This window comes from Pseudophryne corroboree, chromosome 11 (genome assembly GCF_028390025.1).
Source record: "Pseudophryne corroboree isolate aPseCor3 chromosome 11, aPseCor3.hap2, whole genome shotgun sequence".
NCBI classification, from domain to species: Eukaryota; Metazoa; Chordata; class Amphibia; order Anura; family Myobatrachidae; genus Pseudophryne; species Pseudophryne corroboree.
The window spans coordinates 38934572-38956923 of record NC_086454.1 but is presented as its reverse complement, the minus strand read 5'-3'; the positions used below and the strand labels follow the sequence as shown (position 1 = coordinate 38956923).

Genomic DNA, 22352 nt, shown 5'->3' with positions numbered 1-22352 from the left:
TATGTCTGTATAGGGTGTAATAGATGTATTATGGTCATGTTGGGGGTGTAGTGTCCTATGTCTGTATAGGGTGTAATAGATGTATTATGGCAGTGGTCAGGTCATGTTGGGGGTGTAGTGTCCTATGTCTGTATAGGATATAATAGATGTATTATGGTCATGTGCAGTGGTCAGGTCATGTTGGGGGTGCTAGAGTCCTATGTCTGTATAGGGTGTAATATATATATATATATATATATATATATATATATATATATATATATATATATATTATGGTCATTTACAATGGTCAGGTCATGTTGGGGGTGTAGTGTCCTATGTCTGTATAGGGTGTAATAGATGTATTATGGTCATGTGCAGTAGTCAGGTCATGTTGGAGGTGTAATGTCCTGTGTCTGTATACAGTGTAATAGATGTATTATGGTCATGGCCAGTGGTCAGGTCATGTTGGGGTGTAGTGTCCTATGTCTGTATAGGGTGTAATATATATATATATTTATTTATTATGGTCATGTACAATGGTCAGGTCATGTTGGGGACATAGGACAGTGTCCTATGTCTGTATAGGATATAATAGATGTATTATGGTCATGTCCAGTGGTCAGGTCATGTTGGGGATGTAGTGTCCTATGTCTGTATAGGGTGTAATAGATGTATTATGGTCATGTGCAGTGGTCAGGTCATGTTGGGGATGTAATGTCCTATGTCTGTATAGTGTGTAATAGATGTATTATAGTCATGTGCAGTGGTCAGGTCATGTTGGGGGTGTAGTGTACTATGTCTGTATACAGTGCAATAGCTGTATTATGGTCATGTGCAGTGGTCAGGTCATGTTGGGGGTGTAATGTCCTGTGTCTGTATACAGTGTAATAGATGTATTATGGTCATGTGCAGTGGTCAGGTCATGTTGGGGGTGCAGTGTTCTATGTCTGTATAGGGTGTAATAATAAGAATTTACTCACCGGTAATTCTATTTCTCGTAGTCCGTAGTGGATGCTGGGAACTCCGTAAGGACCATGGGGAATAGCGGGCTCCGAAGGAGGCTGGGCACTCTAGAAAGATCTTAGACTACCTGGTGTGCACTGGCTCCTCCCACCATGACCCTCCTCCAAGCCTCAGTTAGGATACCGTGCCCGGACGAGCGTACACAATAAGGAAGGATTTTGAATCCCGGGTAAGACTCATACCAGCCACACCAATCACACCGTACAACTCGTGATATGAAACCCAGTTAACAGTATGAAACAACAGAGCCTCTCAACAGATGGCTCAACAATAACCCGATTTAGTTAACAGTAACTATGTACAAGTATTGCAGATAAACCGCACTTGGGATGGGCGCCCAGCATCCACTACGGACTACGAGAAATAGAATTACCGGTGAGTGAATTCTTATTTTCTCTGACGTCCTAGTGGATGCTGGGAACTCCGTAAGGACCATGGGGATTATACCAAAGCTCCCAAACGGGCGGGAGAGTGCGGATGACTCTGCAACACCGAATGAGAGAACTCCAGGTCCTCCTCAGCCAGAGTATCAAATTTATAGAATTTTGCAAATGTGTTTGCCCCTGACCAAGTAGCAGCTCGGCAAAGTTGTAAAGCCGAGACCCCTCGGGCAGCCGCCCAAGATGAGCCCACCTTCCTTGTGGAATGGGCATTGACAGATTTTGGCTGTGGCAGGCCTGCCACAGAATGTGCAAGCTGAATTGTATTACAAATCCAACGAGCAATAGTCTGCTTAGAAGCAGGAGCACCCAGCTTGTTGGGTGCATATAGGATAAACAGCGAGTCAGATTTTCTGACTCTAGCCGTTCTGGAAACATATATTTTCAGTGCCCTGACAACGTCTAGCAACTTGGAGTCCTCCAAGTCCCTAGTAGCCGCAGGCACCACAATAGGCTGGTTCAGGTGAAACGCTGACACCACCTTTGGGAGAAACTGGGGACGAGTCCTCAATTCTGCCCTATCCATATGGAAAATCAGATAAGGGCTTTTATAGGACAAAGCCGCCAATTCTGATACTCGCCTGGCAGAAGCCAAGGCCAATAACATAACCACCTTCCACGTGAGAGATTTCAGATCCACGGTTTTTAGTGGTTCAAACCAATGTGATTTTAAGAAACTCAACACCACGTTGAGATCCCAAGGTGCCACAGGGGGCACAAACGGGGGCTGAATATGCAGCACTCCTTTAACAAATGTCTGAACTTCAGGTACTGAAGCTAGTTCTTTTTGAAAGAAAATCGACAGAGCCGGGATCTGTACCTTAATGGAGCCCAGTTTTAGGCCCATATTTACTCCTGCTTGCAGGAAATGCAGAAATCGACCTAGTTGAAATTCCTCCGTTGGGGCCTTTTCGGCCTCACACCATGCAACATACTTCCGCCATATGCGGTGATAATGAGTTGCTGTGACCTCTTTCCTGGCTTTAATAAGCGTAGGAATGACTTCCTCCGGAATGCCCTTTTCCTTCAGGATACGGCGTTCAACCGCCATGCCGTCAAACGCAGCCGCGGTAAGTCTTGGAACAGACAGGGCCCCTGCTGTAGCAGGTCTTGTCTGAGCGGCAGAGACCACGGGTCCTCTGAGATCATCTCTTGAAGTTCCGGGTACCACGCTCTTCTTGGCCAATCCGGAACCACGAGAATTGTGTTTACTCCTCGCTTTCTTATTATTCTCAATACCTTTGGTATGAGAGGTAGAGGAGGGAACACATAAACTGACCGGTACACCCACGGTGTCACTAGAGCGTCCACAGCTATCGCCTGAGGGTCTCTTGACCTGGCGCAATACCTCTCTAGTTTTTTGTTTAGGCGGGACGCCATCATGTCCACCTGTGGACGACCCCATTGATTTACAATCATTTGGAAGACTTCTGGATGAAGTCCCCACTCTCCCGGGTGGAGGTCGTGCCTGCTGAGAAAGTCTGCTTCCCAGTTGTCCACTCCCGGGATGAACACTGCTGACAGTGCTAGTACATGATTCTCCGCCCATCGGAGAATTCTTGTGGCTTCTGCCATTGCCATCCTGCTTCTTGTGCCGCCCTGTCGATTCACATGGGCGACTGCCGTGATGTTGTCTGACTGGATCAGCACCGGCTGGTGTAGGAGCAGGGATTTTGCTTGACTTAGGGCATTGTAAATGGCGCTTAGTTCCAGAATATTTATGTGAAGGGCAGTCTCCTGACTTGACCATAGTCCTTGGAAGTTTCTTCCCTTTGTGACTGCCCCCCAGCCTCGTAGGCTGGCATCCGTGGTCACCAGGACCCAGTCCTGTATGCCGAATCTGCGGCCCTCCAGAAGATGAGCACTCTGCAGCCACCACAGAAGAGACACCCTGGTTCTTGGGGACAGGGTTATCAAGCGATGCATCTGAAGATGCGATCCGGACCACTTGTCCAACAGGTCCCACTGAAAAATTCTGGCATGGAACCTGCCGAATGGAATTGCTTCGTAAGAAGCTACCATCTTTCCCAGGACCCGCGTGCAGTGATGCACCGATACCTGTTTTGGTTTTAGGAGGTCTCTGACTAGAGATGACAACTCCCTGGCTTTCTCCTCCAGGAGAAACACTTTTTTCTGGACTGTGTCCAGAATCATTCCCAGGAACATTAGACGTGTCGTGGGGACCAGCTGTGACTTTGGGATATTCAGAATCCAGCCGTGCTGGCGCAGCACTTCCTGAGATAGTGCTACTCCCACTAACAACTGTTCCTTGGATCGTGCCTTTATTAGGAGATCGTCCAAGTATGGGATAATTAAAACTCCCTTTTTTCGAAGGAGTATCATCATTTCCGCCATAACCTTGGTAAATACCCTCGGTGCCGTGGAGAGTCCAAACGGCAGCGTCTGGAATTGGTAATGGCAATCTTGTACCACAAATCTGAGGTACTCCTGGTGAGGATGGTAAATGGGGACATGCAGGTAAGCATCCTTGATGTCCATGGATACCATGTAATCGCCCTCGTCCAGGCTTGCAATAACCGCCCTGAGCGATTCCATCTTGAACTTGAATTTTTTTATGTATGTGTTCAAGGATTTCAAATTTAAAATGGGTCTCACCGAACCGTCCGGTTTCGGCACCACAAATAGTGTGGAATAGTAACCCCGGCCTTGTTGAAGTAGGGGTACCCTGATTATCACCTGCTGGGAATACAGCTTGTGAATCGCTGCTAGCACCGCCTCCCTGTCTGAGGGAGCAATCGGCAAGGCAGATTTTAGGAACCGGTGGGGTGGAGCCGCCTCGAATTCCAGCTTGTATCCCTGAGATACTATTTGAAGGATCCAGGGATCCACCTGTGAGCGAGCCCACTGATCGCTGAAATTCATGAGGCGGGCCCCCACCGTACCTGGCTCCGCCTGTGGAGCCCCACCGTCATGCGGCGGACTTGGAAGAGGAAGCGGGGGAGGACTTTTGTTCCTGGGAACCTGCTGTTTGCTGCAGCCTTTTTCCCCTACCTCTGCCTCTAGACAGAAAAGACCCTCCTTTTCCCCGCTTGTTTTTCTGGGTCCGAAAGGACTGAACCTGATAAAATGGCGCCTTCTTAGGCTGTGAGGGGACATGGGGTAAAAATGCTGACTTCCCAGACGTAGCTGTGGAAACTAGGTCGGAGAGACCATCCCCAAATAATTCCTCCCCTTTATAAGGCAAAACTTCCATGTGCCTTTTGGAATCTGCATCTCCAGTCCACTGGCGAGTCCATAAGCATCTCCTAGCAGAGATGGATAATGCACTTACTTTAGATGCCAGCCGGCAGATTTCCCTCTGTGCATCTCTCATGTATAAGACTGAGTCTTTGATATGGTCAATTGTTAGCAGAATCGTGTCTCTGTCTAATGTGTCAATATTTTCTGACAGTTTATCTGACCACGCAGCGGCAGCACTGCACATCCATGCTGACGCAATAGCTGGTCTAAGTATAATGCCTGAGTGTGTATATACAGACTTCAGGATCGCCTCCTGCTTTCTATCAGCAGGTTCCTTAAGGGCGGCCGTATCCTGGGACGGTAGTGCCACCTTTTTAGACAAACGTGTGAGCGCTTTATCCACCCTAGGGGGTGTTTCCCAACGTAACCTATCCTCTGGCGGGAAAGGGAACGCCATTAGTATCTTCTTAGGAATTACCAATTTCTTATAAGGGGAAGCCCACGCTTCTTCACACACTTCATTTAATTCATCTGACGGGGGAAAAACTACAGGTAGTTTTTTTCCTCCCCAAACATAATACCCTTTTTTGTGGTACCTGGATGTAAATCAGAAATATTTAACACCTCTTTCATTGCCTCAATCATGCAGTGAATGGCCTTAACGGGCATTAAATTTGACTCATCGTCGTCGACACTGGTGTCAGTATCCGTGTCGACATCTACTTGTGCCATCTGAGATAGCGGGTGTTTCAGAGCCCCTGATGACTTTTGAGACACCTGGACAGGCACGAGCTGAAGACTCGGCTGTCCCACAGTCGGCATGTCGTCAAATTTTTTATGTAAGGAGTCTATACGTGCACTCATTTCCTGCCATAAACTCATCCACTCAGGTGTCTGCCCCCCAGGGGGTGACATCCCTGCTAAAGGCATCTGCTCCCCCTCCACATCATTATCCTCCTCAAACATGTCGACACAGCCGTACCGACACACTCCACACACACAGGGAATGCTCAAACAGAGGACAGGACCCACAAAAAGCCCTTTGGGGGGACAGAGTAAGAGTATGCCAGCACACACCAGAGCGCTATATATATATATATACAGGGACTAACTGAGTTATGTCCCTAATAGCTGCTTTTCAATAAAATATATATACTGCCAAATTTAATGCCCCCCCTCTCTTTTCCCTCTTACTGGTACTGTAGATTGCAGGGAAGAGCCAGGGAGCTTCCTTCCAGCAGGAGCTGTGAGGGAAAAATGGCGCCAGTGTGCTGAGGAGATAGGCTCCGCCCCTTTTTCGCGGCCTATTCTCTCGCTTTTTATGGAATTCTGGCAGGGGTATTTACCTCATATATAGCCCCTGGGGCTATATATTGAGGTATTTTAGCCAGCCAAGGTGTTTTTATTGCTGCCTCAGGGCGTCCCCCCCCCAGCGCCCTGCACCCTCAGTGACCGGAGTGTGAAGTGTGTGAGAGGAGCAATGGCGCACAGCTGCAGTGCTGTGCGCTACCTTGGTGAAGACAGAGTCTTCATGCCGCCGATTTTCCGGACCATCTTCTTGCTTCTGGCTCTGTAAGGGGGACGGCGGCGCGGCTCCGGGACCGAACATCAAGGCTGGGCCTGCGGTCGATCCCTCTGGAGCTAATGGTGTCCAGTAGCCTAAGAAGCCCAATCCGGCTGCAAGCAGGCGAGTTCGCTTCTTCTCCCCTTAGTCCCTCGCTGCAGTGAGCCTGTTGCCAGCAGGTCTCACTGAAAATAAAAAAATCTAAGACTATTACTTTCTAAGAGCTCAGGAGAGCCCCTAGTGTGCATCCAACCTCGGCCGGGCACGAAATCTAACTGAGGCTTGGAGGAGGGTCATGGTGGGAGGAGCCAGTGCACACCAGGTAGTCTAAGATCTTTCTAGAGTGCCCAGCCTCCTTCGGAGCCCACTATTCCAAATGGTCCTTACGGAGTTCCCAGCATCCACTAGGACGTCAGAGAAAGATGTATTATGGTCCTGTACAGCGGTCAGGTCATGTTGGGGGTATAGTGTCCTATGTCTGTATAGAGTGTAATAGATGTATTATGGTCATGTCCAGAGGTCAGGTCATGTTGGGTTGTAGTGTCCTATGTCTTTATAGGATATAATAGATGTATTATGATCATGTGCAGTGGTCAGGTCATGTTGGGGGTGTAGTGTCCTATGTCTGTATAGAGTGTAATAGATGTATTATGGTCATGTCCAGAGGTCAGGTCATGTTGGGTTGTAGTGTCCTATGTCTGTATAGGGTGTAATAGATGTATTATGATCATGTGCAGTGGTCAGGTCATGTTGGGTTGTAGTGTCCTATGTCTTTATAGGATAAAATAGATGTATTATGATCATGTGCAGTCGTCAGGTCATGTTGGGGGTGTAATGTCCTACAGATGTGTCCAGCTTCAGTCGATTGCGAGCATGCGTGTGCACTGTGTATGGACCCATAATCAATAGGATTGCATGGGTGCGTACGCTTTCATAAGCGGGTCGCACACAAGCGCAGCTAGTCGCAAATTGGACCCCTTCGCAGGTAAGCTATCGGCGGTCGCATCTGTATGTCTGTATAAGGTGTAATAGAATAGTACTATGGTCATATTCAGATTGGTCTGCGTTTTCCATTGATATGCAGGAGCTACTGTATAAACTAATTTGTTCTTTTGGATAAGTTTTATTTTTCATGTGATATATTTCCAGTCTGCCATGTAGTGTGTGGGCATTTCACCTCTTTCTGAATGACACCCACGAGATCTGTACATACAGTATACTGATTACATTATATGTGGGGTTTATCATGATGCATTGGAAAAGCGTTCCTACTTACCTTCTCTGTCCCATCTCTCTCCTGCCTTAGGAGTGCCGATGCTCTCGGTACAGCCCAAAGGTAAACAGAAAGGCTGCGCCGGCTGTAACCGGAAAATCAAGGACCGATATTTGCTCAAGGCCTTGGATAAGTACTGGCACGAGGACTGCCTAAAATGTGCCTGCTGCGACTGCCGCCTGGGAGAGGTCGGGTCAACGCTCTACACGAAAGCAAATCTCATCCTCTGTCGCAGAGATTACCTGAGGTGAGGGAAATAATATCACGGTGATTCCAGTACCCTTATAATACACACATGTGGTTAATAATACTGTATAATGTCATATAGTTCTAATGCCATCACTCATGAAAAGCAGGAGATAAACAGATCAGCGTACGTTTCAGTCCTTCCCCAGACTTTCTTCAGGGGTGTATATATTTTTTATATATCTATTGGTGAAAGGTAATGATAATGAAGCCTATTCTATAAAAATGTTTGTCCATGGGCCAGGTGAATTTGCTGACTTCTAATAGCCGTAATTGGCATTAATAGTACGTACAGTATTACTATTAACACATATGCCCACTCTCAATGCTGAAAGAACAGGCGGCACTCCGGGGACTTGGTGAAAACAAGTGTATTGAGCAAAAGAATCAAACCGGTGGCATAATTCCACCAACGTTTCAGCGCCGCGCAGGGCGCTTTTCTCAAGGCTGTATGCAGATAACACAAAACATATATAGATATATATATATATATATATATATATAGTGCTGCAATCTTTAGAGTGAAGGGGACATACACGTAATCCCAAATTGAGAACACTGATTTTTTTATATCCATTATCCTTTAATAAACAATATAGTACGACAAGACACAAGAATCTGTTCTAGAAGACTCTGGGGCCGATTAAGACCTAATTGCTGCTGTGCGTTTTCGCGCAGAGGGTGATCAGACACAAACAGCGCATGCGTATGCACCGCAATGCACAGGCGGTGCTGTGAAGAATTTTTTACACTGGCCCTGTCCTCTATGCTGTACAAATACAGGGGTACTGTTGATAAAATAAAGGTACACTGGCCTTGTCGTGTATGCTGTAAAAATACAGGAGTGCTGTGAAAATAAAGGTACACTGGCCCTGTTTTGTATGCTTTAAAATTACAGGGGTGCTGTAAAAATAAATGTACACTGGCCCTGTCCGGTATGCTGTAAAAATACAGGGGTGCTGTTGTTAAAATAAAGGTACACTGGCCCTATCATGTATGCTGTAAAAATACAGGGGTGCTGTAAAAATAAAGGCACACTGGCCCTGTCCTGTATGCTTTAAAATTACAGGGGTGCTGTAAAAATAAATGTACACTGGCCCTGTCGGGTATGCTGTAAAAATACAGGGGTGCTGTTGTTAAAATAAAGGTACACTGGCCCTGTCTTGTATGTTGTAAAAATACAGGGGTGCTGTGGAAATAAATGTACACTGGCCCTGTCCGGTATGCTGTAAAAATACAGGGGTGCTGTGAAAATGTGAAAATAAAAGTACACTGGCTCTGTCTTGTATGCTGTAAAAATACAGGGGTGGTGTGAAAATAAAGGTGCACTATTCTGTGTGCAGAGGCGGATTTTCCAAAAGGCAACACAAGCGGCCGCCTAGGGCCAGGTGGACCCTGGGGGACCACCGTCCCGGACAGGCTAATGTGATCGCAGCGGGCGAGTAAGTCCTGGACTGCGCAGAAACTGCACAAAATCTGTTTTTGCAGCTCTTCTACACATACGATCGCACACTTGCACAGCTAAAATACACTCCCCTCATAGGCGACGACTATTCGATCGCAGGGCTGCAAAAATCGCTGCCCAGCGATCAGGTCTGAATTCCCCCCTCTATCAATATTGTGTTTATGACTGAAACGTTTGAGTGTTATGATCTATACAGTGATTGTATCACTTTTCTGTGGGGTTAGGAATCTATACGTGAGATGTGCAATTACAGTGTCAGACTGAGACAAAGTGAAATAAACTGGATGAACCGTGAACATGGAACGGTAATAGCGCTGTATACTGTAAAAGCCATGTTTTATGCAAAAAACATTTTAAGGTGCTAAAAATAAGATTTTACTTACCGATAAATCTATTTCTCGTAGTCCGTAGTGGATGCTGGGGACTCCGTCAGGACCATGGGGAATAGCGGCTCCGCAGGAGACAGGGCACAAAAGCAAGCTTTTAGGATCACATGGTGTGTACTGGCTCCTCCCCCCATGACCCTCCTCCAAGCCTCAGTTAGGTACTGTGCCCGGACGAGCGTACACAATAAGGAAGGATCTTGAATCCCGGGTAAGACCCAAACCAGCCACACCAATCACACCGTACAACTTGTGATCTGAACCCAGTTAACAGTATGATAACAATGAAGTAGCCTCTAAAAAAGATGGCTCACAACAATAATAACCCGATTTTTGTAACAATAACTATGTACAAGTAATGCAGACAATCCGCACTTGGGATGGGCGCCCAGCATCCACTACGGACTACGAGAAATAGATTTATCGGTAAGTAAAATCTTATTTTCTCTAACGTCCTAGTGGATGCTGGGGACTCCGTCAGGACCATGGGGATTATACCAAAGCTCCCAAACGGGCGGGAGAGTGCGGATGACTCTGCAGCACCGAATGAGAGAACTCCAGGTCCTCCTCAGCCAGGGTATCAAATTTGTAGAATTTTACAAACGTGTTCCCCCCTGACCACGTAGCTGCTCGGCAAAATTTTAAAGCCGAGACCCCCTCGGGCATCCGCCCAAGATGAGCCCACCTTCCTTGTGGAATGGGCATTGACAGATTTTGGCTGTGGCAGGCCTGCCACAGACTGTGCAAGCTGAATTGTACTACAAATCCAACGAGCAATAGTCTGCTTAGAAGCAGGAGCACCCATCTTTTGGGGTGCATACAATATAAACAGCAAGTCAGACTTTCTGACTCCAGCCGTCCTGGAAATATATATATATATATATATATATATATATATATATATATATATATATATATATATATATTTTTTTTTTAGGGCCCCGACAACGTCTAGCAACTTGGAGTCCTCCAAGTCCCTAGTAGCCGCAGGCACCACAATATGTTGTTTCAGGCGAAACGCTGACACCACCTTAGGAAGAAACTGGGGACGAGTCCGCAGTTCTGCCCTGTCCGAATGGAAAAACAAATACAGTATGAGCTTTTTTTAAGACAAAGCCCCCAATTCTGACAATCGCCTGGCCGAGGCCAGGGCCACAACATGGTCCCTTTCCATGTGAGATATTTCAAATCCACAGATTTGATCGGTTCAAACCAATATGATTTGAGGAATCCCAACACTACGTTGAGATCCCACGGTGCCACTGGAGGCACACAAGGGGCTGTATATGCAATACTCCCTTGACAAACGTCTGGACTTCAGGAATTGAAGCCAATTTTTTCTGGAAGAAAATCTACAGGGCCGAAACTTGAACCTTAATGGACCCCAATTTGAGGCTCATAGACACTCCTGTTTTCAGGAAGTGCAGAAATCGACCTAGTTGAAATTCTTTCGTGGGGCCTTCCTGGCCTCACCCACGCAACATATTTTCACCACATGTGGTGATAACGTTGTGCGGTCACCTCCTTCCTGGCTTTGACCAGGGTAGGTATGACCTCTTCCGGAATGCCTTTTCCCTTAGGATCCGGCGTTCAACCGCCATGCCGTCAAACGCAGCCGCGGCAAGTCTTGGAACAGACAAGGTCCCTGCTGGAGTAGGTCCTTTCTTAGAGGCAGATGCCACGGTTCCTCTTGGAACAGACATGGTTCTTGCTGAAAGCAAATCCCATCTTAGCTCCCGAGGCCATTAGTCCTCTGTGAGCATCTCTTGAAGTTCCGGGTACCAAGTCCCTCTTGGCCAATCCGGAGCCACGAGTATAGTTCTTACTCCTCTACGTCTTATAATTCTCAATACCTTGGTTATGAGAAGCAGAAGAGGGAACACATACACCGACTGTTACACCCACGGTGTTACCAGGACGTCCACAGCTATCGCCTGAAGGTCTCGTGACCTGGCGCAATACCTGTCCCGTTTTTTGTTCGGGCGGGACGCCATCATTTCCACCTTTGGTCTTTCCCAACGGTTCACAATCATGCAGAAAAATTCCCGATGAAGTTCCCACTCTCCCGGGTGGAGGTCGTGCCTGCTGAGGAAGTCTGCTTCCCAGTCGTCCACTCCCGGAATGAACACTGCTGACAGTGCTATCACATGATTTTCCGTCTAGCGAAAAATCCTTGCAGTTTTGACCACTGCCCTCCTGCTTCTTGTGCCGCCCTATCTGTTTACGTGGGCGACTGCCGTGATGTTATCCCACTGGATCAATACCGGCTGACCTTGAAGCAGAGGCCTTGCTAAGCTTATAGCATTACAAATTTGCTCTTAGCTCCAGTATATTTATGTGGAGAGAATTCTCCAGACTTGATCACACTCCCTGGAAATTTTTTCCCTGTGTGACTGCTCCCCAGCCTCTCAGGCTGGCCTCCGTGGTTACCAGCATCCAATCCTGAATGCCGAATCTGCGGCCCTCTAGAAGATGAGCACTCTGTAATCACCACAGGAGAGACACCCTTGTCCTTGGATATAGGGTTATCCGCTGATGCATCTGAAGATGCGATCCGGACCATTTGTCCAGCAGATCCCACTGAAGAGTTCTTGCGTGAAATCTGCCGAATGGAAGCGCTTCGTAATAAGCCACCATTTTTACCAGGACTCTTGTGCAATGATGCACTGACACTTTTCCTGGTTTTAGGAGGATCCCGATTAGCTCGGATAACTCCCTGGCTTTCTCCTCTGGGAGAAACACCCTTTTCCTGGACTGTGTCCAGAATCATCCCTAGGACCAGCAGACGTGTCGTCGGAACAACTGCGGTTTTGGAATATTTAGAATCCACCCGTGCTGTCGTAGAACTACTTGAGATAGTGCTACTCCGACCTCCAACTGTTCTCTGGACCTTGTTCTTATCAGGAGGTCGTCCATTTTCTTTGAAGACGAATCCTCATTTCGGTCATTACCTTGGTAAAGACCCGGGGTGCCTTGGACACTCCAACGGCATCGTCTGAAACTGATAGTGACAGTTCTGTACCACGAACCTGAGGTACCCTTGGTGAGAAAAGCAAATTTTGGGACATGGAGGTAAGCATCCCTGATGTCCCGGGACACCATATAGTCCCCTTGTTCCCAGTTCGCTATCACTGCTCTGAGTGACTCCATCTGGATTTGAACCCTTGTAAGTGTTCAAATTTTTCAGATTTAGAATCGGTCTCACCTAGCCTTCTGGCTTCAGTACCACCCTATAGTGTGGAACAATACCCCTTTCCTTGTTGTAGGAGGGGTAATTTTATTATCACCTGCTGGGAATACAGCTTGTGAATTGTTTTCAATACTGCCTCCCTGTCGGAGGGAGACATTGGTACAGCAGACTACAGGAACCTGCGAGGGGGGAAACGCCTCGACATTCCAATCTGTGCCCCTTTGATACTACTTGTAGGATCCAGGGGTCCTGTACGGTCCCAGCGTCATGCTGAGAACTTAGTAGAAGCGGTGGAGGGCTTCTGTTACTGGGAATGGGCTGCCTGCTGCAGTCTTCTTCCCTTTCCTCTATCCCTGGGCAGATATCTTATAGGGACGAAAAGACTGAGGCTGAAAAGACGGTGTCTTTTTCTGCAGAGATGTGACTTAGGGTAAAAAACGGTGGATCTTCCAGCAGTTGCCGTGGCCACCAGGTCCCATGGACCGACCCCAAATAACTCCTCCCCTTTTATACGGCAATACATCTTTGTGCCGTTTGGAATCTGCATCCCCTGACCACTGTCGTGTCCATAAACATCTTCTTACAGATATGGACATCGCATTTACTCTTGATGCCAGAGTGCAAATATCCCTCTGCGCATCTCGCATATATAGAAATGCATCCTTTAAATGCTCTATAGTCAATAAAATACTGTCCCTGTCAAGGGTATCAATATTTTTAGTCAGGGAATCCGACCAAGCCACCTCAGCTCTGCACATCCAGGCTGAGGCGATCGCTGGTCACAGTATAACACCAGCATGTGTGTGTATACTTTTTAGGATATTTTTCAGCCTCTTATCAGCTGGCTCCTTAAGTACGGCCCTATCTGTAGATGGTACCGCCACTTGTTCTGATAAGCATGTGAGCGCCTTATCCACCCTGAGGGGTGTTTCCCAACGCGCCTTAACTTCTGGCGGGAAAGGGTATACCGCCAATAATTTTCTATCGGGGGAAACCCACGCATCATCACACACTTCATTTAATTTATCTGATTCAGGAAAAACTACAGGTAGTTTTTTCACCTCACACATAATACCCTTCTTTGTGGTACTTGGAGTATCAGAAATATGTAACACCTCCTTCATTGCCCTTAACGTGTGGCCCTAAAGGAAAATACGTTTGTTTCTTCACCGTCGACACTGAAATCAGTGTCCGTGTCTGGGTCTATGTCGACCGACTGAGGTAAATGGGCGTTTTTACAAGCCCCTGACGGTGTCTGAGACGCCTGGACCGGTACTAATTTGTTCGCCGGCCGTCTCATGTCGTCAACCCACTTGCAGCGTGTTGACATTATCACGTAATTCCATAAGTAAGCCATCCATTCCGGTGTCGACTCCCTAGAGAGTGACATCACCATTACAGGCAATTTGCTCCGCCTCCTCACCAACATTTTCCTCATACATGTCGACACACACGTACCGACATACAGCACACACATAGGGAATGCTCTGATAGAGGACAGGACCCACTAGCCCTTTGGGGAGACAGAGGGAGAGTTTGCCAGCACACACCAAAATGCTATAATTATACAGGGACAACCCTTATATAAGTGTTCCTCCCATATAGCATTTAATATATATGTATATCGCCAAATCAGTGCCCCCCCTCTCTGTTTTAACCCTGTTTCTGTAGTGCAGTGCAGGGGAGAGCCTGGGAGCCTTCCCCTCAGCCTTTCTGTGAGGGAAAATGGCGCTGTGTGCTGAGGAGAATAGGCCCCGCCCCCTTTTCGGCGGGCTTCTTCTCCGGAGATTGTGAAGTCTGGCAGGGGTTAAATACATCCATATAGCCTCAAGGGCTATATGTGATGTATTTTTCGCCATACAGGTATTCTACATTGCTGCCAGGGCGCCCCCCCCCCGCGCCCTGCACCCTCCGTGATCGCTGTGTGAAGTGTGCTGACAGACAATGGCGCACAGCTGCAGTGCTGTGCGCTACCTGAGGAAGACTGAAAAGTCTTCTGCCGCCTGGTTCCGGACCTCTTCAATCTTCAGCATCTGCAAGGGGGTCGGCGGCGCGGCTCCGGGACGAACCCCAGGGCGAGACCTGTGTTCCGACTCCCTCTGAAGCTAATGGTGTCCAGTAGCCTAAGAATCCAATCCATCCTGCACGCAGGTGAGTTGAAATTCTCTCCCCTAAGTCCCTCGATGCAGTGAGCCTGTTGCCAGCAGGACTCACTGAAAATAAAGAACCTAAAAACTTTTTCTAAGCAACTCTTTAAGAGAGCCACCTAGATTGCACCCTTCTCGGACGGGCACAAAAACCTAACTGGGGCTTGGAGGAGGGTCATGGGGGGAGGAGCCAGTACACACCATGTGATCCTAAAAGCTTGCTTTTGTGCCCTGTCTCCTGCGGAGCCGCTATTCCCCATGGTCCTGACGGAGTCCCCAGCATCCACTAGGACGTTAGAGAAAATAGATTTTCTGAATCCTGTAATTAGCAAAAAGTTGCAAAATAGGTGCAGAAAGGTCTCTATTAGTAATGGGATTAATATTGTGGCTGATTCATAATAAAAACTAAAAACATTGTAGTGAAAATGCGAAGTTCAAGTACATGAAACCTAAGTCGCAAAGCGCACAAATCTCTCTCTCTACGGGACTTAGGGGTCATTCAGATCAGATCGCTGCTGTGCGTTTTCGCACAGCGGGCGATCAGGTCCTTACTGCGCATGCGTATGCACCGCAATGCGCACGCAGGTTGGACAGCAACAACGGGCATCACCGGTCAGCGACGGGATGGTGCGAAAAATCCGATCGCACGGGCGTTCGCAAGGTGATTGACAGGAAGAGGCCATTTTTGGGTGGCAACTGAGAGCTTACAGGGAGTGTCTGGAAAAACGCAGACGTGCCCAAGCGTTTTCAGGGAGGGTGTGTGACCCCGATCAGACTGTTCTCATCGCATTGGAGCAGTAAGTCCTGGGCTGCGCACCGACTGCACAAAGTAGGTTTTCGCAGCTCGGCGTACACATGCGATCGCACACTTGCACGGCGAATATACACTCCCCCTGGATGTGGCGACTATCTGAATGCAGGACAGTAAAATTAGCAGCCAAGCGATCAGATCTGAATGACCCCTTTATTTATTAACATTATTTTTATTAAAATAATGTGAAAAATGGGAGTTTTTTCACACCCTTTCCACATTATTTTAATATCCCCTGAATGTATTAAAGGATTTTGGAGCAGTTTTCATGAAAAACTGCTACAAACTCTTGGGGGGCATGCAGAGGTTGCTGCCCAGCTGCTCAGATTTGTAAATTACACACAATCAGAGTAGCCAGTCTGCATTCTCTACCTGCGTCGCAGCCTGCAGCAAGACAGTGAATGGCTGTCAGCATGCTGATTGGTGGATGGCTGGAGCTATCCACCAGAGTGGTGCTGACAGCCATTCACAGTATGTCAGCATGTGGAGAGACAGAGTGAGACCACAGGAGGGATACGTTATGGGCTCAGTACATTACTCTACCCAGGGAAGCAGCATTTGCAGAAAGTCGCAGCAGCTATACCGGCAAGAGACGCAGGTTCGGGTGCTGCATTGTCCGTCTCAGAATCCGGCCCGGTATGTTTTCCAGAGGTGTACAACCTGTTTATAAAGTAACACGATTTCCAGCTAACTGCAACGTAGCCCCAGGGCCCCCGAGCGGTTTAATGGAAAGTGTTTGTGCGCAGTCTTAGATGTTGACATGAGACTAATACCACAGATTCATATAAGACCCTGACATTTCAAAAAGACAGGATATACGATCTCTGTCCTTTGCAGAATGATAGCCATTATTACCCATTCAAGGGGATGGCCATAAATGATGAATAACATCTGTTCAGACCCGAACCCGACCGCATTGTCCGTACCCCTCACACATTGCTCCACCAAATGTATTAATAAGGACACAGCCGTAGAGACTAAAGGGCCCAGATGCTCATTCCCTTGTTCAGCACGTAATGGAAGCCCAGCCGTGCCTCATAATAACCAGGGGAATTTTTTCATAGCAGTTTCATTCACGGCCGTTTTTGACAGACTGGAAACAAATGGCTGATGGTAAAAATAAGTGGCCCGAGGGCCGCACCACGGACACTGTGTGACATGAACAGAAGATACTGTATAATCACCCGCATGTAGTTACTCGGCTCTGTAAACTGTAATAATCTGAGACACAGGGTGGAACGTCGGGGCCCAGTCGCCTCCATTCCGTCCATGTCTGTGTCGGCTATTCATTCATCTACACGTCAGCACAAAACGCCCAGCAACATACCTCAACTCCAGTGTTTGCAGGGCGTGGTCAGGGCCATCTTTTTGTATGGGCTCAATGGGCTCTTGCCTAAGGGCCCCAGGAGTATAAGGGCCCTAGGCTGATAGCTGAGGGTCCCCTCTTTCCAGGGGTACCAGATTTTTTAAAATCGGCCCTGGGGAACCGGAGATATCCAACTTGAAAGCAGTGGTCCCCATCCAAGCCTGTTAATTGCTCTTCCCAGCCAGATATCTCGGGTTCTGTCTGACTTAGAGTTTTTCTGAGGGTATAATACTAAAGCTGGGACTCTCCACTTTTGGTGGACACTGGCAGCTTGTCTCTACTGTGCCCAGAACCAGAGATATCAGCCTTCCAGCAGCTGGTCTCTCCTCCAGCTCCACACGCCTAATATGCAGTTTTATATTTCATTGGTGGATTGCTCTGGCTCCTGAACTCTGATCCCCAAGTCCCCAGAACTGTCTGAAAGGTGGGACTCTCTAGTTTTTTATCCTATTCAAAGCTAAGAAATATATTTCCAGGAACTGGAGATATCTGCAGTCAAGCAAGCTTCCCTCCCACCAGAAAATGATAAATATTAAGCCCACTCCACCCCTCACCTACGTATTACACCCCCCTACCACCCTGGAAGTCATGGTGGTCATTCCGAGTTGATCGCTCGCTAGCAGTTTTTAGCAGCCGTGCAAACGCTATGCCGCCGCCCACTGGGAGTGTATTTTAGCTTAGCAGAAGTGCAAACGAAAGGATCGCAGAGTGGCTACAAAATTATTTTGTGTAGTTTCAGAGTAGCTCAAAACCTACTCAGCGCTTGCGATCACTTTAGACTGTTCAGTTCCTGTTTTGACATCACGAACACGCCCTGCGTTCGCCCAGCCACGCCTGCGTTTTTCCTGGCACGCCTGCGTTTTTCCGAACACTCCCTGAAAACGGTCAGTTGCCACCCAGAAACGCCCTCTTCATGTCAATCACTCTGCGGCCAGCAGTGCGACTGAAAAGCTTCGCTAGACCCTGTGCGAAACTACATTGTTCTTTGTAATAGTACGACACACGTGCGCATTGCGCTGCATTCGCATGTGCAGAAGTGCCGAGTTTTTGCCTGATCGCTGCACAGCGAACGAATGCAGCTAGCGATCAACTCGGAATGACCACCCATGTACCAGGGCTTCTTCATTCAGCCCAATGCCCCCTTCTACAGTTTTGCCCCACCTGTGCAGTACAGGAGTAATTAGCAGAAATTACTGCTCCAGGTCCGACATGCTGAGTGGAAGATAGAACACCCCCAACTGCCCGAAGAACATCAAACCTGACGCTAATAGCACCCCCTACCCCTACCGCTGGAGAATGGGTAGGGGTCCCAGTGCATTGCTGTGCCCAGGGGCCTACACTGCTGTTAAGACAGCCCTGGGCGTGGGTCAATGAGTACTAGATTCCCAGCAGATGTCCACGTGAATACTAGTAAATCAAACAAGTGTTCAGAAAACGTTAAAAAAAAAGTGTCGACCATTTATGTGTCGACCTTAGTGCTCAGCCTCTACAGCGCTGCTAGCTGGAGAGGGCCCGGACGGAGGAGGCTGCACACTGGCCTCCTCTCAAACGCCCCTGCTCCGCAGTCTCCCAATTAGACACGGCTGGCTAGTGCGTCCTCACCATGTGGGTGTATATGAATTTACCCTTCTTCAGGCACCCACAAACATATATTCTTCCAACCATCCCAGTTATGGCAGGACAGTCTGTCCTTTCAGATGCTGTCCCACCTGCAGGCTGCAGTGACCTGCAGGGAAGAAGGTTGGGAGGACAGTCTCTCACTCTCTCTGGATGTCATGTGCAATGTAGAGATCCTTGGGGAAGCAATGGGGGCATGCCCGCAGCACAATGGGCCTAATTCAGATCTGATCGCTCGCTAGCTATTTTTTGCAGCGCTGCGATCAGATAGACGCCGCCTATAGGGGAGTGTATTTTAGCTTTGCAAGTGTGTGAACGCGTGTGCAGCCGCCCTGTACAAAAACAGCTTGTGCAGTTTCTGAATACACCTTACTCAGCCGCTGCGATCACTTCAGCCTGTTCGAGGCCGGAATTGACGTCAGACACCCACCCTGCAAACACTTGGACACGCCTGCGTTTTTCCAACCACTCCCAGAAAACGGTCAGTTGACACCCACAAACGCCTTCTTCCTGACAATCTCCTTGCAATTGGCTGCGCGAATGGATTCTTCGTAAAACCCATCACACAGCAAGGATCCGCTTTGTACCCATGCGACGCGCCTACGCATTGTGGTGCATATGCATGCGCAGTAGTGCCCTGATCGCTGTGCTGCGAAAAATGCTAGCGAGCGAACAGATCTGAATTAGGCCCAATGGGGGTCATTCCGAGTTGATCGCTAGCTGCATTCGTTCGCTGTGCAGCAATGAGGCAAAAAAACTGCACTTCTGCGCATGCGGCGCAATGCACACACGCGATGTACTATTACAATGAACGATGTCGTTTCACACAGGGTCTAGCGAACCTTTTCGGTCGCACTGCTGACCGCAGAGTGATTGACATGAAGTGGGCGTTTCTGGGTGTCAACTGACCGTTTTCAGGGTGTGTTCGAAAAAACGCAGGCGTGCCAGGGAAAACGCAGGCGTGGCTGGGCGAACGCGTGTTTGTGACGTCAAAACAGGAACTGAACAGTCTGAAGTCATCGCAAGCGCTGAGTAGGTCTGGAGCTACTCTGAAACTGCACAAAAAAACTTTGCTGCCGCTCTGCGATCCTTTCGTTCGCGCTTCTGCTAAGCTAAAATACACTCCCAGTGGGAGGCGGCATAGCGTTTGCATGGGTGCTAAAAACAACTAGCACGTGAACAACTCGGAATGACCCCCATAGTCCCTTATTCCTCCATCCAGAGAACCGCTTGGCCCATCTAGTCTGCCCATGTAATCACACACACTTACACAATAGGGTTAATTTTTATAAGGAACCAGGTATCCAACCAGTGGATTGTGGGAGGAAACCGGAGTACCTGGAGGAAACCCACGCTAGCACAGGGAGAATATACAAACTCCACACAGTTAGGGACTTCATGTGAAATGAACCCATTACACCATCCGTACATGTGTTGTTGACATTTTGAACCTGTCGACCTTACTTTTTGACCTTTTAACCCCGTCTACCTATTGTATGTCGACCGTACGGGGTCATACTAATTACTATCTAGACAGTGTAGATCTTTTACCCCCACTCCTTTCTCACGATTTCTAAGGCATCTCCGGTTGGAGTAATTGGGGGTAGAGTACAAGTATACTTAATTATTAATACACAGCTTTTGGTTATCTTCAATTTTTTTTTTTAATACTGTATTTTTTTATTATTATTATTATTTATTTATTTTTATTTGACTTATTTAATCATGGATCAGCCGTAATCTGTAGACTGAACGCCACATATTGGGTGGGTGGGGGGCAGCAGCTACTGCGGCTAGAAAAGTACATTTTCCAGCGTAAATAGGGTAATTGCGTCTCCCTCAGGCATTATCCCAGCATACTGTAAACAGGAGGCCGTGCTCCGAGAGAGGCTGCTTTATGTGGGTATTGTAAGCTAGATTTACCTCTGCCACACTGTACATAAAGGCCCTTAACACTTCAAGTAATGGAAAAAGTCGCCAAAATTGCTACCCTTTTTTTTCACCCTTTAAAAGTTTCTCTGTGTGATTTAATATCTAAAGTGTATCGCCAGGATCTGAAGTTGCACAAAGACCTCGCTCTATTTTTACATCAAGTGATAGACTTTAAAAAGTGTCAAGCGTTGCAACTCCTTGTCGTTTTATTCTGTACGAGGCTGCGGCAACCTTTTTCCTTCCCAGCGAGGGTAATAGAGCAAAGCAGCGAGGGCTTCTGAGCCGCAGAATACAAGAGAATTTTTAAGGCTGCTAAATGCCCCAATTAGATCTTTCGGAGACGTTCCATCATTTCATATAAAAGGCTGCACTGAAAACGTCCTTATTTTACTCTTGTTTATTGACAACGTTATTGAAGATTGTTAAAGTGAGAAGCGCAGGAGACATGTAAAACCCACTCGTCACCACGAATTAAGGCATATTCAGTAATACATCAAAACTACCTACTGTTTCTTGCAGGGTCAGTCGATACATTGCAGTCCGGGCAAGTGGGTAGAATCAGGCAATAAGGCAATTTAGGTGAGGACAGCAGTACCCAGGTTCTATGTTACAACCCCCCTCCTCCTCCTCAAAAAAAATAAATAGAAAAGGAATATGCCAGCACTTGGTTTTACCCATATTATACAGTACATACAATAGTACCCGCTATGTGGCAGTATTAATGCCATACAGTGTCGGACTGGGGTATGAAGGGCCCACCAGGAGAATGCAATGAAAGGGGCCCATACTTAGGGGTGTGGTCAGCCTACAAAGGGGGTGTGGCCAGCCTCCACAGAGGCTTGAAATGCACAATAGTCTTGTGCAGTGTAATGCTAAATATTTACCATGTGTAATACAAGTGCACAGTCTGGAACCTGATCCCTAGAGGAAGGAGTGGGCCCTCAGGCAGTGGGGCCTACCGGTGGTTTCCCTGGTCCCCCTGTGGGCCAGTCCGACCCTGATGCCATACATGAATACAAAACAGCAACACAATTGATGTTGGTGCTTGTGGTGTTATGGCTTACAACCCAACGTCAAGGTGCACACATTATCAAATATGCTTCAAACACGATTAAATTGCAGCTAAATGCACTCACCTTCCAGACAGGGCCATCAAGAGCAGGGAGGGGACGGGTACTGTGGGCGGTAGGGGTAAACAGTAGCCCCCACACTCACCACCCCTTCTTGGCACCACTGCTTCCAAACAGCGGGTTCTTGCCCTGAAACACCCAATTTGACAGAAAGACAGATACGACTCTGGGAGGTTGAGTATGTTTTAAATGCAATTTACACTAATGGCGTTTGAAGAATATTTGATAGTGTAGGAACTTGCAGAAAATGAGGAGACCCCGCGATGGTTAAGTGTTGTGATCAAAATATCAAAAATGCTTCCATTTGCTAGATACACATAGTGGTGGTGACGAGGGGGTGTAGTCATAATGTCAATATCACAGTGTCGACAGTTATATAACATCGACATTGAACATGTCGGCATATGCAGAATGTCGGCATGTGAAATGTTTTACCATGCCTTTGCATATCACGTCTGATGTCTAGTGGTATTAAATATTTATTTAAAAGTAATATGTATATAAAAAAAACAATTAATATGTGGAACGGAAAAAAACTAGATGTGTGAGTTGTGCCACCAAGATGTGCGGGTCCGGTTGTTG

At 47.6% G+C, this 22352-nt stretch overlaps 1 protein-coding gene across 4 annotated transcripts in view; it reads left to right on the top strand.

Moving 5' to 3' along the window:
* Window positions 1-22352, top strand: part of LMO1 (LIM domain only 1) — a 251824-nt gene that overhangs the window by 193947 nt on the left and 35525 nt on the right. For all 4 annotated transcript variants that reach the window (XM_063944035.1, XM_063944037.1, XM_063944038.1 and 1 more), the window contains one exon: window positions 7517-7730. In XM_063944035.1, coding sequence (XP_063800105.1) covers window positions 7517-7730 — 214 coding nt within the window. The remainder of the gene's footprint in view (window positions 1-7516; window positions 7731-22352) is intronic.